General features: G+C 36.7%; 2 protein-coding genes and 1 long non-coding RNA gene across 3 annotated transcripts; 2 read left to right on the top strand and 1 right to left on the bottom strand.

Moving 5' to 3' along the window:
- The first annotated feature begins 41 nt into the window (after positions 1-41).
- LOC129565102 (unconventional myosin ID) lies at positions 42-8,799 on the top strand. Its single transcript, XM_055439565.1, has 9 exons — positions 42-1,345; positions 4,759-4,865; positions 4,959-5,374; positions 5,564-5,789; positions 5,932-6,315; positions 6,378-6,457; positions 6,525-7,919; positions 8,004-8,161; positions 8,273-8,799. Exons 1-9 carry the CDS (start codon positions 1,257-1,259, stop codon positions 8,445-8,447), a joined length of 3,030 nt encoding a protein of 1,009 aa, XP_055295540.1. The 5' UTR covers positions 42-1,256; the 3' UTR covers positions 8,448-8,799.
- LOC129565121 (uncharacterized) lies at positions 522-2,453 on the bottom strand. Its single transcript, XR_008687573.1, has 2 exons — positions 1,740-2,453; positions 522-1,456 (listed from the first exon to the last, which is right to left on the bottom strand). It is a non-coding gene; the product is annotated as an uncharacterized LOC129565121 (long non-coding RNA).
- A 177-nt stretch (positions 8,800-8,976) lies between the features above and the next one.
- On the top strand, positions 8,977-10,165 carry LOC129565118 (deoxyuridine 5'-triphosphate nucleotidohydrolase). Its single transcript, XM_055439613.1, has 4 exons — positions 8,977-9,133; positions 9,242-9,346; positions 9,422-9,585; positions 9,742-10,165. Coding segments are annotated over exons 1-4 (447 nt in total). The 5' UTR covers positions 8,977-9,131; the 3' UTR covers positions 9,918-10,165.
- Positions 10,166-16,798: the final 6,633 nt, after the last annotated feature.

Below are 16,798 nucleotides of genomic sequence, written 5' to 3'. Positions count from 1 at the left end.
TTAAGCAAGCTATAAACATTATAACGAAACAAAAACATAACACACCAGCGGCGGCATAGTAACAAACAGTTAACGTGTATGTTTGTATGGGTATGCATGTGTTTGGTTGTGTCTCTATACGATTACTCTTTCGAAGTGAAGCGGTTCATTGTCATCATCATCAGTCGTTTGTTGTTCGCTGGCTAAATCGTATGGTCGTTTGGCATCGTGTGAGTTTTTTCAAAGAAAGAATCGGAAATTCTTTCGATTTGCAAATACAATGGAATAAATAATTCAAAAATCGAAAAAAACAAAACAAATTACAATTAGTGACACACATTGCCATTTAGATAATTCAACTGCCAAAACAAATTGTTGAATAAAAAAAAGTTGCGTTTTTTTTTATTGTTTAAATACAAAAATGTTAAGATATTCGTTGAAATTGCTGAGCATTCGAAATTATTCAAATACTGAATTTATTCATCCGAGTCACCTTGAAACGGTGAATGTATAAAAGGAAAGAAAAAGAACGAATTTCGATGTTGGAATTAAGTTCAGGCCAATTGTCCAAGTGAAAAAAAAATGAGTGTACCATAAATCATACGATTGTAAAGAGAAAAGAACTAGTACAAGCAACGATCTACATATATTCCAATAAGAAGTTTAAGTTCAAGTTGAGCTCTCTGGCATTTGACTCGCTGTGCTAAACGTGTTGTGTGCTACATTCAGTAAATCCGTATGTGCCTTTGTATTAAAAAAAATAAGTCTCTCTTTGCTTGATGATCTACGTGAAATGCTCGATGTACCAACTTTAGTGCCGAAGAAAAAAATAACGAAAAAAAATAAGACGAATCGGGCACACATAAGTAACCAACGAAACGATTCGTCAGGCCGTTCGTGTACATAGTCATTACCTTTTATTCATATTTACATTTGAAAAAAAAAACAGAGAGAGACACGACGATTTCAATAGCATATTATTTGATCGGTTGCTTTATTTGCATATATCGATTCGATTTCATTTCGATTCTTTGACTCGATCTGTATGTGTGGTGTCAGTGACACTTTGGTGCTTTCGAAATTCATCACTTATACCTTAAAAATATACACACACCGAAAATAGAAATCAATGCAAAGCAGAACTATTGCGTTACAAAGTTAATCTGAAAACCTCGCATCAAAGAGATTTTATAACAGCGAAGACTTAAAAGTAGCAGTTTTTCTTCGGAACAAAAAAAAAAGCAAATTGGAAAAAAAAACACGAAGCAACAACCAAAATGGCACAACAAACAGAAGTTGGCGTTCAAGATTTCGTTTTGTTGGACGAAGTCACGTTGGAGAAATTCATGGAAAATCTGCATAAGCGGTAAGTTTATGAGTCGACATAATCGTTTTTGAGAGTTTGAATGATGATGCGGTTGAATTTTTCTTCGTCTATAAATACGCACACCGATGCATCTCAGTCACGAATCAAAAACTAAGGAAGAAGAAAAAAAAAACATCAAAAAAAATGTGAACGAACTTCATCATTTTGTGGCTCTGGTGGGTGTGACAAAAGTGTTGTTTATTTTTATACAGCGGAAAGAAAACATGAACAAATACCAGCAAGTCAAGTGTACACTTGAACAAAGTTTCTGCGTTTAAGAATAATTTTCTTGACATTCATACATAAACCATATAAACGCTAGCATATTTCTTTACAACAAAACCACAACCTCAAGCAGCAATAAAAATTGATGTGTGCACAAGTATTAACTTACTATAGTTTCTTTTTGACGGCGTCAGTTTATTAAAATATCGCACATTTGCTCAACAAGTGAATAAGCAATGAGTGGTTGGATTTTAGATGTATCATTCAAATGAAATGGATTCGGATCGGCTAGTCTCTCTCTCTCCCTCTCTTTTCGTAAATCTTCTTCGTCTCTTCTTTGATTTCTTCAAATTGTTTTTTTTAAAGCAAAACCTAAACATCATTTAATTAATCGTAATTTTTTCGCCTGAGGTGTCATGCCACATCATTCGGAAGTGTGATGAACAATCAAGTGTGTAATTGATGATATCACTTTATTATTACCGCCACAGCCGCATTCATACAATTTAAACTCTAGTAAACACGAACACACCGGCGAACGCGTCCAATCGAAACGAACTGGTTGTATTCAGTGAAACTGAAAAACAAATCTACTTACGTTTCGCAGAAACGCACGCAACCAACCAACCAAACTCGAACACATAACATTCTTCATATTCCCACCGACCATAAATATCATTTTTAAATGGTTCACTTGGTTAATAAGTTTGTGTCCATTCAGATTGCGAATGAACAAGCCGCCAATCGTTTTTACACGTACACACAGCATCGTGCATAAATCGAATCGTATACACGGGGGAAATAAGTTTGTATATGCTAAAGAAAAGACCTTAAATAGAATTGTATTTATAACACCAGTCTAAATGCACACTTAACGCACATTAATAGCAATTCGATTTATATTAATCAAGAGAATCGCAAATTTCAGCACACAAATCAATATTAAAACAAATACAGATTTAACCTTCACCTCATTGAAGCAAATACAAAAACAAAATCATTCATAATAACTCGCAGATTTTACCTTTAATTCCAACACGATTCATGCTTATTAAGCATTGCTTAAATTGAATTGAGAGTAGAAAAAATGGTGATCCGATAAGAGGGAGAGAGAGAGATAGAGAGAAAAAAACCGAAACAGAACATAATCAAATTATTATTAGTTCCAGCTGTTTGGAAATGTGCATGGTTGCTTAATTCGGCACACATTTAAACTAAACGTAGCATCCATAATCGGCCGACTCACACTTGCTCAAACACACCGACTCGGATCTAGCTCCAAAAAACGAAAATATTATGAATATTCGTAGAACAGAAAGAGATGACCATATAGATGATGCACAATGTTGAATGGGCACAAAAGAAACTGTGAAAAATGTATTTAAATGTTATTGTAACATTTGCCAAGTGATTAACACAATAGAAGTTTAGCACATTAAAGTGAGAACACAGAGATAAAATTCAACAATACACAGCTCTCGTGTCGTTTGTTAACGATGTAAATTCTCTTGTTTTTAGAAAGTGTAACAGCAATGCGGTTGAAAATGGTCGTATTTTATTTGCCGGAAGAATAGTTGAGCACATTTTTGTAGCGCAAAATGACCCATGAGGGAATAAAAAACAAAACAACGGACACATGAATATTTATACAATCGTTCTCATGTTAATTAGAAAATTCCGTTGATAACAACGGAAAAGACTATCGTAATTTTGACCGACATTCTTATTGCGCATTTCGTTTTCCGTCATTTTCGAAAATGAATGGTGGATTTTTCCAAAAGTGCAAATATTTCTTTTTATCTTTCCTATGATATTTTCCATCGACGTAGTTCAGAGCGATAAAAATCGTTATATATAGTGAATAAATCCTTCGCATGAGTCAAATATCGTCCGTAGTATGATCTCAGACCACATATGATCTCATAGAGTCGTAAGAGTGTGTCTTTATCGTTGCATGTATTGGCACTGTATTCAGTATATAAACATTGGATGTATCATGCGTCTGAAACCAGTTCTCCACATGTTATAATCACTCCCGAAATATATACTATAACATACTTATCTGTTTGTTGTTTGGCTAGTTTTTGCTTCGCACTGCGTTCGATATATGTTCATGTTTTATTTCCAAACTTTTCCAGCAGCTTGTTTGCTGCTGGGGCATGTTGTCCCACATTTTTCGTTATTGTGAACAGCGCGTGCGATACAATTCGAATGGATGTGTGGTGATGAGTCATGCCAAAATATATATAAATTGGCTTTACGTGTCAAAATCATATCGATTTACGCTGAAAATGCCCATATACTTTCAAAATACAATATGTGTCCCTCACTGGTAATCGATATCTAATCGCCATTCAAAGTGATTATCAGTTTAATTGCACCGTTTTGGCTCATTTTATGATGCGATCGACCAATTGAACCTTTCGGAAACTTCCCAATCATTTATTGTGCCCAGATAATTTTCGGGAATCGTCCAATTTCACTTTAACCGATTTCAATCTAACAATTTCATTCTCACGAAAATGAAGAAAACATTCACATTGAAACTTTCACCAGACTGAATACGCAACCAGACTTTGTTTCAGTAGAAAAAAATATAAAACAATCGTCAATACTTTTCATTTCAAGTCACGTCCCATTCGATACATGTTTCAGCGAATTTGATTTTGGATATGAAAAAATATCATTTTTGCTACAAATGAAAAAAAAAACAACAACAACAAATGGTTCTATTCCATTTTCACTGATGTACATCATTTTAATTCCAACCATTTGCTTCGTTCGCGATTCAATACTCTGGACTGTTGCATGTTTCGCGGTTAAGTGATTACATCATCGAAAGTACTCAATATTCGCGTCGTGTACATTTCATTTCAAGACTGCCTTCAATGTCTTTGCAATGTATATGGTTTTGGATATGTGTGCGTGATTGTTGAGGTTTTTCATGGAGCCGCCGCAATCAATTTTAAAGATAGCGTTAATAGATTTATCAACCAATACCGATTTATTTTTTCAATAGACACCCCACACAAGCCAATATTTGCTAAATGATAATTTTTATTTCTCATTGAAATCCGGTGACTAAGTGTGGTGCATCAGCACCATCGAATTGAATCGTTGAATATAATGTGATGTCATTTTAATATATATAAATTTACGTTTATATTCCTCTTGGCAATTTCCAATAGGTTTCAAGCGGGCAAAATATATACGTACATCGGAGAAGTATGCGTTTCCGTGAATCCATACCGTCAAATGAATATTTATGGACCTGACAATGTCAATAAATACAAGGGTAATGTTACAACCAAATGAAATTTAATCACACATGAATCACGCATGCAGGCTACAGTCTTTAATTTCCATTTTTAATGTCTTTTAAACGCAGGTCGTGAACTCTTTGAGAATTCACCGCATATTTTTGCCGTTGCTGATTCAGCATACCGAACGCTAAAGCAACGCAATCGCGATACATGCATTATGATATCCGGTGAAAGTGGCGCCGGCAAGACTGAAGCCTCAAAAATAATTATGAAATATATAGCGGCCGTTACGAATACCGTTGGCCACAATGAGATTGAACGTGTTAAAAATGTTCTCATTCAAAGCAATGCCATACTGGAAACATTCGGAAATGCCAAGACAAACCGGAACGATAATTCAAGTCGATTCGGTAAATACATGGACATTGAATTTGATTTCAAAGCAGATCCAGTTGGTGGTGTGATTACAAACTATTTGCTGGAAAAATCGAGAGTCATTCAACAACAGCCGGGAGAGAGGAATTTTCATAGTTTCTATCAGGTAAGACTGAATGATGGAGTCGAGCTCAAATCTAGATCTAGATTCCAATCTTACTCGGCATTTTCGAGTCGACAATTTATGAATTTAATTACGAAGGAGTTTTCTTCTCATACAAAAAATGCAAACAAGCTAATAATTTGAGCTTAAAATTGAGTTTAAATAACATCAACATCTATTTCATCAAAATAGCTGCTCCGTGGATGTTCGGATAATGATTTGAGAAAATACGGTTTGGTTCGCGATTATTCAAAATACAACTACACACTACAGGGCAGTGATGAGATTTTGTCCGAGACTCAGGACTATAAAGCGACCATGAGTGCCTTCCGTACGCTGGGCTTTTCTCCCGACGAAATTTGCTCGATTTGGCAAATTGTTGCAGCAATATTGCACTTGGGCAATATTGCATTTGAAAGTAAGTGAAACGTGGATTATTTTTGTTGGAAATGTTTTTTTTTGTGCACATTTTCCAAATTCTTTCTCAATAAACCAAAATAACATTCAATATCATATGTTCAACATAAAATTGAAATTGTTTCCGAATTGTCCCTCTTCAGCTGACGAAGAGAACATTGTGATTAAGAAAAAGGATGCCTTACGACAAGTGGCTCAATTGCTAAAAGTCACCGAGGACGAGCTGATGAAATCATTGACGCAACGTGTTATAGCTGCCCGTGGAGATGTTATGATGAAATCTCATAATACAATACAGGCGGAATACGGTCGAGATGCACTGGCAAAGGCAATCTACGATCGTCTATTCACATGGATCATTCAGCGCATAAATAAAACGATTCTAGTACCTGGAACCACGGTTCATAAGCGATTCAACAAAGTGATTGGCGTACTTGATATTTACGGTTTCGAGGTATTCGATTCTAATGGCTTTGAACAATTCTGCATTAATTATTGCAACGAAAAACTGCAACAACTTTTCATTGGTATGTCGGATTTGTAATTCAGAATAAACATGAACAAGTTAATAATCGCCGTTCTATTGCAGAGCTTGTACTTAAGCAAGAGCAAGAGGAGTATCAACGAGAAGGGATTGCTTGGACAAATATTGACTACTTTAACAATCAGGTAAGTTGAAGGAAAATTGAATAAAAATCAAGTAAGAAAAATGCTAAACGGTGTCAATTTTTTGCAGATAATTTGTGAATTGGTTGAGCAACAGCACAAGGGGATAATATCAATAATGGACGAAGCATGTTTGACGGTGGGCAATGTGACAGATGAAACGTTGCTCGAGGCAATGGACAAAAAATTGGCTAAACATCCACACTACTCCAGTCGACAACTGAAACCAATGGACAAAGAGCTCAAGCACAAAACGGATTTCCGAATCACTCACTACGCAGGCGATGTTAAATACGATATCACCGGATTCATTGAGAAAAACAAAGACACATTGTATCAAGATTTCAAGCGATTGTTATACCATTCAAAAGATACGAATCTGTCATCGATGTGGCCAGAAGGCGCTCAAGATATAACAAAAACGACAAAACGTCCATTGACCGCTGGTACATTATTTCAGAAATCCATGGTTGACTTGGTGGACACACTTCAAAACCAAGAACCATTCTATGTGCGCTGTATCAAACCAAATGACAATAAAGTGGCGACACTTTTCGATACGGTACGTGTTGAGCATCAAGTGCGTTATTTGGGACTCATTGAGAATGTACGTGTGCGACGTGCTGGATTTGTACATCGTCAACGGTATGATAAATTCTTGCTCCGTTATAAGATGATCAGCGAGTACACGTGGCCCAATTTCCGCGGCACTCCAAAGGAAGGGGTTGAGGTTTTGATGGATGTGCACAATTTCAAAGACGATGTAAAATTCGGACGCACGAAACTTTTCATTCGATCGCCAAAAACCCTGTTCGCATTGGAGCATAAGCGAAACGAAATGATTCCGGTGATTGTGACATTTTTGCAAAAGCAAGTTCGCGGTTGGATTGCTCGCCAGCAATTCAAACGAATGGTGGCTGCTGTTACCATTATGAGATATTATAGCCAGTACAAGAAGCGAAAGTACATGGAGGAACTCGCCCAGAAATTCCGACATGCAAAGAATATGAAAGATTACGGAAAACATATTATGTGGCCACAACCATCATTGGCAATGCGCCGAGCCGAACCTGGACTCAAAATGCTGTATAATAAATGGCGCGCATCGATGCTACTACGCAAATTCCCACGCTCCGAATGGGCTCAACTACGTTTGCAGGTTGTTGCTGCCAGTGCGTTGAAACAACGACGCAAATTCTGGGGCCAATCTCGCCGTTGGCTCGGCAACTATCTGACCAATCCAACCGAAAATACCAACTATTCACATTATAATGCCAGTATTAATAATATGCGAAATTCGGACAATCATTTTACAAAAGTGTTATTTTCGTCATTTGTGAAAAAATTCAATCGCAACAACAAGAGTGCTGACCGCGCTCTTATTTTAACCGAAACAACCGTATACAAATTGGACGGCTATAAAAACAAATTCAAAAATATGTCGCGAACCATTGAAATTAAAGATGTAAGTATTTATTGAAATTATGTCATTGGAACAGTGCATTTACCGGAGTTTTTGTTATTGTTTTTTTTTTTTTGAATGAAAAAGTTGCTAGGAATTAGCGTGAGTCCAGGAAAAGACCAACTGATTGTGTTCCTCTCGCCGAAGGAGAATGACTTGGTGGTGGCTTTACAGGGAGAAGATAACTCATTGAAAGAGGACCGAATCGGCGAATTGGTAGCACTCGTTGCAAAACGATTCTTTGAGTAAGTCGCATCAACTTGTTTGAATTGATTTATAACATTAGACCAAACATTGATTTTTAGAAATAAATTCGTTTGAAAAAAATAAAATTTGATTGTTGTCCCAAATTCCAGGATCAACCGAGCTGATATTCCCGTATTCGTGGGATCAACAATTTCGTGTAAATTAGGGCAAAAGCCACGAACCATAACCATCGAAGGTGTCACTGGCATTGAGCAACCGATATTCAAACATTCAGGCAATACAATCATCTTTGAAGTTCCATCTGCTTATTGTAATTCTATTTAAATTGTATTTTTTCTTCTGTATAAATGAGACGCAACCTGTCACATTTGAATTTTTTTTACAACGAATTTGAAACTACGAATAGTCAATAGTCCGTTCAACTATTGAAACAAACGAACACAACTACACAAAACAAATTATCCTATTCAATTAATGCTTTACATTTTTTTTCTTCGTTTTTTAAGTTAATGTATAAATCAGCAACAATTGTGAGAATTTGAAATAAAGTTTAGCAGATGAACATTTTTAAATTTATTAATATTGCTACATCGAAATCTAATTGTACTTAAATATTCTATTTAAGAGATACAAAACAATGATAAAAAAATAAATAAATCGTGTATTCAAATTGAAATGTTTTCGATCGTTTTTTTGTTTGTTTCATCAAAATTTGGGTCAATTTCTGCATTCGTTTAAACGAATTTTGTAGATACTCTATGCAAAGTACCGCATGTGTACTTAAGTTCGAAAAGTAAACAACGTATGGTTTGACATTACGAATCGGTATCGGGCAACACTACAAGGCCTATTCAGTGTTTTGGCGCAAAATTTTAGCGGCAATCCGACAAGCTTCACTACACTCTCTTCATTTACGGTGAAAAAATCGGCAGATACACATCAGCTCTTTGTTTGCAACACATTTTCAAAGTGTTTAACTTGTTGAAAAAATCAAGAAACTTCATCAAAATGTAAGTTTTATTGACTTATTATAGCTTCTCTTAGTAATGGAAGACGAAATTTTTGGTTGACAATAAAAAAATTAACAATAATTTCGATATTTTTCATGTCAAACACAGGGTTTTAACAGTTGAAGATACCACTCTCCGTTGGGCCAAATTGACCGAGCACGCATTTGAACCGACAAAAGGTTCCGAACAAGCAGCCGGCCTTGATTTACGAAGGTAAAACCATTTTTTAGTGAAAAATTTAAAGTCCATGTGGTTGAAATATTCATCGATTTTTCGCATTGATTTCAGTGCCTATGACACAGTTGTACCGGCTCGCGGCAAAGCATTGGTAATGACCGACATTCAAATCGAAGTACCGTTTGGAACATATGGACGTGTTGCACCGCGCTCGGGATTGGCATGGAAGAATTTCATCGATGTTGGTGCCGGTGTTATCGATCAGGACTACCGAGGTAAGATTCATATTAACATATCGTGTTGAGATAAGCAATATATGCTCGTTCTTCATTTAGTAAAGTCGAGTTGGTGGGTTTTTTTAAACCACAAATTCATGATTGTTCAATTGTATTTCATTTTTGTTTTTCGTCTTTCTCATTTCTAATGCACAGGTAACGTCGGTGTCATTTTGTTTAACCATTCGGACGTGGAATTTGATGTGAAAAAGGGTGATCGCATTGCTCAATTGATTTGTGAACGCATCGTTTACCCAACATTGGTTCAACTTGACAGTCTCACGGACACATCTCGCGGTGCCGGTGGCCTTGGTTCAACTGGAATTCAATAAAATGAGCACCTATTCGCTGCCAACCAAAAATATTCACACTGTTATACCATGTAAAACATGCCATTTAGTTCATTTTCCATGGAAACGATAGTGATACTTACAAATAACCTAAAAAAAGATATTCAAATCGTACACACAATCTCAATTCTATAAGTTGGGTCGCATTTAAATGCATCAAATGTTAACGGAAACATAATTTTCAATGTCAATAAAAGAAATTCCATCGATATAAAAAAAAAACCAACAAATCAACGATTTTTCTCTTCTCAAGTGAACATAATAGCATCAATTTGCTGCGAATGTCAGAATCTCACTACCGTTTTTGTCGATTTTCAATTTGCTTTGTATCGATACAATGAACAGGCTCATCAACTGTCAATGAATGACGCTGGTTAATGTAATAATGTACAATTTGATTTTATTGATTGAACTTTTATGCGATTTTCTAGAGGTAACAAATCATAAACAGTAGACACGGTAAAGCAAACATCACTCACATACACACGCAGCACAAGTAGCAATGGTCATGAATAATGTAATTCCCAATATAGTATAGGAAATCATAGAGTAATGAGTGTTGTTGTTGTTATGTTTTTTTTTATGTGCATGGATTTTATTGCAATTCTCAATTAGAAAATAGCAAACGGGAATGCACATCAAAGCATAACCACACAAAATAGAAGAACAAAAGCAGCAGCGGAAAAAAATAAAATCATCGACTTTGAATTGGTATGAAATCATGATCAGAGTGCTGTGCAATTTATTTTCACGTGCAGTTTTAGTGAAAATTTGTCAAGCGGAAATCCTCAACGAACAAATGAGCTCTTCAAATGCCTGCTTCAAGATGATTTCTATGTATATTTAAGCGCGCTGCTGTTTGGTTGGCTTTTTTTTTTGTGAATGATGTAAGCACATTATTCCGTGTGCTTTTGTAGCACATTAATGTCGGAATGTGCATCAGTTATTATCTGTTGGGAGAAGAGCGAGAAAAAAAAAATTATAGAAAAGCATAGGCAACCAATTGGTTGTTTTGCTTTGCTTTGTTTATTTGGAATAACTGTTGATACGCTATGAAATTCTCCCTTTCATAAAAAATTAGAAAACTGTATGAATTTTCCAAGAAATCCACCAGAAGAACAAAAGATACGCTTAGTACGACATTATTTGACCCGCAAAATCACGATTTTCGATTTGGATAAAGGTCAACGGAATACCGCATTGGCGAGTGAATGCGAACTATTCGGTATTTTGTTTAAATTGATTTTACAAAAGTAAATTTTATTCATTCTTTCCGATCCGCAGTGGTAGATCAGTGCAGACAATGTTGTGGTGAGCAGTCACACCACCTGAATCGATATCCAATGATCCAGAAATATTTATGAAAGGTCAGCAAACTAAGTTGGTTGTTCAATGCAATCGGGCAACCAGAGCTGTGCGATATCCAGCCTAGTTCTCATTTTTCATGTGTGTGTGTGTGTGTGTATTGTGTCTCCGCTTAGATACATGATCAAGAACCATAACACAAAAAGATTAAATACGAGAGAGAGAGAGGGGGAGGAAGAGATAGAGAGCGAAAAAAAGAAATTGCATCGAGAGAAGAAAAAAAACAAGTGAATAATTATGAAGTGAGCGCACCGAAACCGTCGGGGTTGACCTGTGGTAAGTTCAGTGCGCATACATGCGATTATATTACACATCGCTTACGCTGAGCTACGTTCATTTCATTTTGATTTATGTTTCGCCATTGCAGTTAGCTGGTTGCATTTGAACACCATGCATACATATTCGGTGTGCACCATCATCATCATCATCATCATCATCATCATCGTGTCTTATGATTTTTGTTACGATTGTTGCTTTTGTGGTCCATTTTTTTTGCCACGAATTTTTTTTTCTGGTTTCGACTAGGCTTTCACCATTTCATGAGTGTTTTGTTTTTTTTTTCGATTCTAAAATGCTAGATAAAATTTAAGCGAGAAAAAGCAAGAAGGAAAAAGAGATCTTGGCTTCAGAGGCTACATATTTTAAAATATATAACCAATTATTTGTATTGCATACGATGGGCAAGAAGAGCGTGTAAAGAAATTCTTGTTTGAATCTCAGATGAGCAACGCATGTCTTTCAAATTTTTTGTTTTGTATTTTTTGTTCATCGATCATTACTTCCTAATTCGCTCGATTTGCTGTTCTACTTTACAGACTTTGAGTGTTTTTTCAATCATAAATTCCATGAAAAAAAAGAAACAATTTTACCATATATTGAGGTGAATTCCGTGAAGTATCAATTGAATCAACACCAAAAATGGTTGCATGATATTTTTAAATCGTATTTCATTTTTTTCAAGACGAAGTGGCACGTGTTGATATTTTCAACTCAAAAATACGCTGTAAACAGGTGCATCGAGGCTCGTATGCCGTTATTGCAATAACCTCTACCAATGAACTCTATTGTGATTTGCTGCGATTCATTTGCACAAGTGTTTCAATACTCCATAGCAAAGTCTCTACAGTCTACACACACTGATTACTGATACGAAAGTCGTATGAAAGCTAAAAATGGTATCCTCTTTATCAAAAGCGACCGTATAAAATTATCTAGGCGTGTTCTTTACTGGAAAATCTTAAGGCGAAGTCATTCGTTTCAGCAAAAAATAACATGGACAACTCGAATAAATCCGAACTAAAACAAAAACGCCCAAGATTTCGTACATATATACGAACAAGCCTAGAAGCAACCGTGTCCGATAATATTAATATCCGAGTTGGGTTCATGTTAATAGCGCGCTATTTTTGCGTCTGGTGTGTTCATCAGCCAATGTTGGTGTGCTGCCAAGTTGAATAGCGGCTGTGCGCTAATGATTGAACCAAATGGCAAATCAACCATGGCTACGGATCGGAAATTTACGAGCACTGGGGGGACACACAAAGATCCAACCAACACATGCAATCCATTTGTTATTCTACATGCAACAGCTTTCAGCAATATTATTATGTTGGACATCGTTATCATTAGAGATGTTGGCAGGTTCCAGCGTTGCAACTCAAGTGTTTGGGATGTGGTAAATATACTTTGATTCGGTCGGTTTTTTTCTGCTTCTTTTTTGTTGTTGTTGAGAAACGTATCTGAAGTCCTATTAATTGCGTTCTATTCATTTAGCGGCTTCTACACGGTACATAAGAACTGGAACCGCTTTTTTTTGCCCGCTCAATCACAATGTTGTTACTTTCAGTTCAATTCCGTTTTGCTTTGAATCTCTCTCCCTCTCTCTTGCTCTCTGTGCCTATGCTGTTTAAACCTGACTGTGCGTATTTTTTTTTTCAAACAATATTTATTATTATTACCACACCGCCAATTCATTGTATTTTAAATTGCATTGCTTGATTCATGTGCTCGCATTGAATTGAACCGCTTCCAGTAGGAAAATGCACGTAACGATCGCAATGCCACGGCACTTCGATATTTTTAATAGTTTCCGAGTTTTCTATGCGATTTTTCTTTGATTCTTTCGTGTGTTATCTCTCTCACACTCACTCTCTTCATGCAACATTATTCATTGCAGTGTATCTTTTGATTTTTGTGGTAGCTACTCGTTGCTGTGTTTTGTGCTCTTTCTCGCTCCTCTTCTTACGCACTCTCGATACTACTCATGTACTCTTCGGCCACTGCTGCCTCTGTAACCGTATGACGATTTAGTCACCAAACACAGAATGTTCACAAGACAGCAAACAATTCGAAGATTAGAGTTAAGAGAAGCGATAATAATTGCATGCATTGGCTGTTTGGGCGAACTCTCCGCACTCATCATATCACATGCTAGTATAGAAATGCATGTACCCGGCGCGACGGTACACACTACCGTTTCCAATGTGTTACATTATCGTTCTGTCTGTTCGTCGTAGTCGTCCTTTTTGTGGTGCATCGTGCCAAGTACATGCGCGCACATACACCAGAGACTCTCTTTTTCAAAGATTATAAAATTTTCTTCTTTATTCGATCATTTTATCGATTCGATCGTTTCATGCACCCATTTATTCTTATTTATTGTGGATATGAAGTAAAAATTCACACACAACAACAACAACAACAACAACAACGCAGTTAAAACAAAACTAACTGCTTGCAGTGCGCATAGAGAGAACTCATTCGACCACGAACCATCAAGGGATTGCTCGATTCATATTGTAAGATGATGAATGGATTAATTTTATCGCGGTGCGAAAAGAGAAGAAGCCAACGGTGGAGCGTATTGAAAAATATTGAAAGCCACCGCCAAATGATGCCAATGTTTTACATCCGTAAGAACAGTAAGCGGTGGACCGGTCGACTTAAGATGAACCAAATCATTGATTTTCAAACCGAGTTTGTAGCCGCACGTTCAGAACATGATTTAAATTAATTAGCAGGATATTCATGACTTCTCTTCAAAATCGCATTGCACTCGAATAAATTTGTTGTGATCGTGTGTGTGCATGAGTGAGAGCCAAATCAAATAGAGAGAACCAAAAATGGTTCAACTTGTTTATAGGCGGCATTCTCTTTTGATTTTATACGTTTAATTTAGAAATTATCTTAACTTAACATTAGAAATATCGAGATATGAAATATATGATCCCAATGACCTGGCACAAATTGTTTTCACTCGTGTACGATTCGATCAAGACAGAGAGAGAGAGGGACAAAGAGAGGGAAAAAAACAAGGGAAAAAACCGGCTCGGTGTCAAAATATATATTTTCGTGTTAAGGAATTTAAAATGTACCAATCTTATTAACGCCTCGTTCGATTTGGCCAACAGCAGCAGCAGTCAAAGCCACAGCAGCGGTGAACAGTGTCCGCTATTTCAATTCGTTATCGTTCACATAATTATGATAATCACCATTAGGTGTAAAGTTATGGAACAAAGAAAGTCAATGGAATGGACTGGAGCACAGAAGAACAGAAATTGAAAGAAATTTCACGTTAATCGAAATTGCAACGAACTGTGTAACGACCAAAACCATATTCTCTCCCCATTGCACTCGCATTAATACTCTCCTTCTCTCTCGCTCGGTGTATATGTGTAAATGATTTTGCCTCTCCGCCAAGTTTTCTTCAATAAATATTGCATTATCTCTGTGCGATAATGAAATACGTACATTTTGTGGAGCAACAACAACAACAGCACATCGAATGCAGTTGAACGACTTCGGCTTGTCTGATTGCGTTCATGCTTTACATTTGATAATATTCGATTGAAATAAATGATTTTTGTGTTTTCGCATTTCATTGAACCGAGTTAGTGAGCGAGACCGACAGATTGACGGTTTGCCGCAACCTATTCAGTTACTCCAGTTTTGTTGTAAACATTTCACCGAGACATTCGCTACCTTAATTTCGCGGGCATTTTTTACCAATTTTTTTTTATGTTTTAAAGTAACAACTTTTATTTATGACTGTAACTGTTTCTAGTGATTTGTGATTCAAGACAAAAGTTAGTAGATAATAGCATAGAGGAAGTATCCCTGATAATGCCACCAATAAAAGCTAATTAACGCTTTTTATAAGTATTGCTTCTAGGTCTGTCTTGGCATTTAATTCATTCGTGAACATTTTTTAAATTAATGTGAAGAAAAAATTGTGACAAATGACAAATTAAGCGAAATCCTTTGAATGTCATCCTGTGCATTGCATTCAGTGGAAATGTGCAAGAATTCCCTCGACAGAATTGACTAGAGAGTGAGACAGAGACTGAGAGAAACCGAGGAAAAGAGTGCTTGTATTTGTTCGTATATTAAATAAATAAATCAATTGGAAATCACCTGACAAATTTATCTGCACCTGCTATTTTAATTAGCTAATTGTGTTGAGCATCTTCGGGTTGGTTTGCTTGTTGCAAATATCAAGTGTGTGTTTGTATGTGCGCTGTGTGCCGTGTTTCCAATATACGTCAATACTGAATGTGCGCAGAAGTGTGAGTGTGTTTATTTACCGAAGCAAGCATTGCAAATTTATCTAGACCTTATGTTGAGAGTAAATCAACAGAAGCTCTCCTCATGCAACAGCTCAGCGAATGAGGAAAATAAAAGAAGAAGAAGAACGATATCGACCGATGACTTAAAATGGAATTAATAAGAGGAGCATAAAAAAGGCAAACACAAATGATTTGAAACAAAAACAAAAACACCGAATGAACACGTCGAGAGAGAGAGAGAGAGAGACGGTGCGCGAGCTGGCTAAATCCAAACGCGACGACAGAAAGAAGTATTAATATCATTCACGTATAGAAAGAAACAAAAACACGAACTCATTCTCGATCGTACATGAACAGTTCAGCGTCCAAAGCGAAATAAAATAATTGAAATAATGTATTTCATGTTGTTAAACTAAAGAAATATTTTCAGGTATGCTGGCTGGCAGTGCACTGTTTGCCCCGGTTCAAGTTGATCATGTACGTGCCGCAGCACTTGATTCGTTGCAGCAACAGCAGCAACAACAAATCGAAATGCAAAAAAAAAAACAAATGCACACAGAGGGAACACCGAACCGAACTCGATCATGCCAACTCTTTCGATCGGATCTCTCTCTCTCGGTGGATTGCGCTTGTGCAAAACAAGTAGGATGAGGTTCGGTTAATTTAGTTCAGATCTCATTTAAAGATTTGCCATTTTTTCCTTTATTAAGTCAAGTTTACGTTGGCTAAAGTGTGTGCTGCTCACTGTTCACTGAATAGAGTGTGTGCGCACTGCGCGCGCCGCACTCGCCTTCTGCACACACACACTGTCTGCAGTCTCAGCCTTTGGAAATAACAGTGGTCAAATAAACCAACCGAAGCCCGTTGGTAAGTGGAGAAAGAAAACGAGAGAGAGAGAGAGAGAGAGAGAGAGAGAGAGAGAGAGAGAGAGAG

This window comes from Sitodiplosis mosellana, unplaced genomic scaffold (assembly GCF_009176505.1).
Source record: "Sitodiplosis mosellana isolate CC-2019 unplaced genomic scaffold, AAFC_SMos_1.0 Smas_scaffold_2, whole genome shotgun sequence".
Classification (NCBI taxonomy): Eukaryota; Metazoa; Arthropoda; class Insecta; order Diptera; family Cecidomyiidae; genus Sitodiplosis; species Sitodiplosis mosellana.
The sequence above is the reverse complement of the archived record's forward strand: the minus strand, read 5'-3'. Positions and strand labels throughout refer to the sequence as shown.

What these genes read in the sequence shown, in the direction of transcription:
- LOC129565118 (XM_055439613.1), top strand. An exon ending in GCCGGCCTTGATTTACGAAG is followed by an intron (nt 9,347 to 9,421) that starts GTAAAACCATTT and finishes CATTGATTTCAG; the next exon opens with TGCCTATGACACAGTTGTAC. An exon ending in TATCGATCAGGACTACCGAG is followed by an intron (nt 9,586 to 9,741) that starts GTAAGATTCATA and finishes TCTAATGCACAG; the next exon opens with GTAACGTCGGTGTCATTTTG.
- LOC129565102 (XM_055439565.1), top strand. Translation starts at nt 1,257, where the DNA reads ATGGCACAACAAACAGAAGTTGGCGTTCAAGATTTCGTTTTGTTGGAC. An exon ending in ATGGAAAATCTGCATAAGCG is followed by an intron (nt 1,346 to 4,758) that starts GTAAGTTTATGA and finishes AATTTCCAATAG; the next exon opens with GTTTCAAGCGGGCAAAATAT. An exon ending in ACTGCAACAACTTTTCATTG is followed by an intron (nt 6,316 to 6,377) that starts GTATGTCGGATT and finishes GTTCTATTGCAG; the next exon opens with AGCTTGTACTTAAGCAAGAG.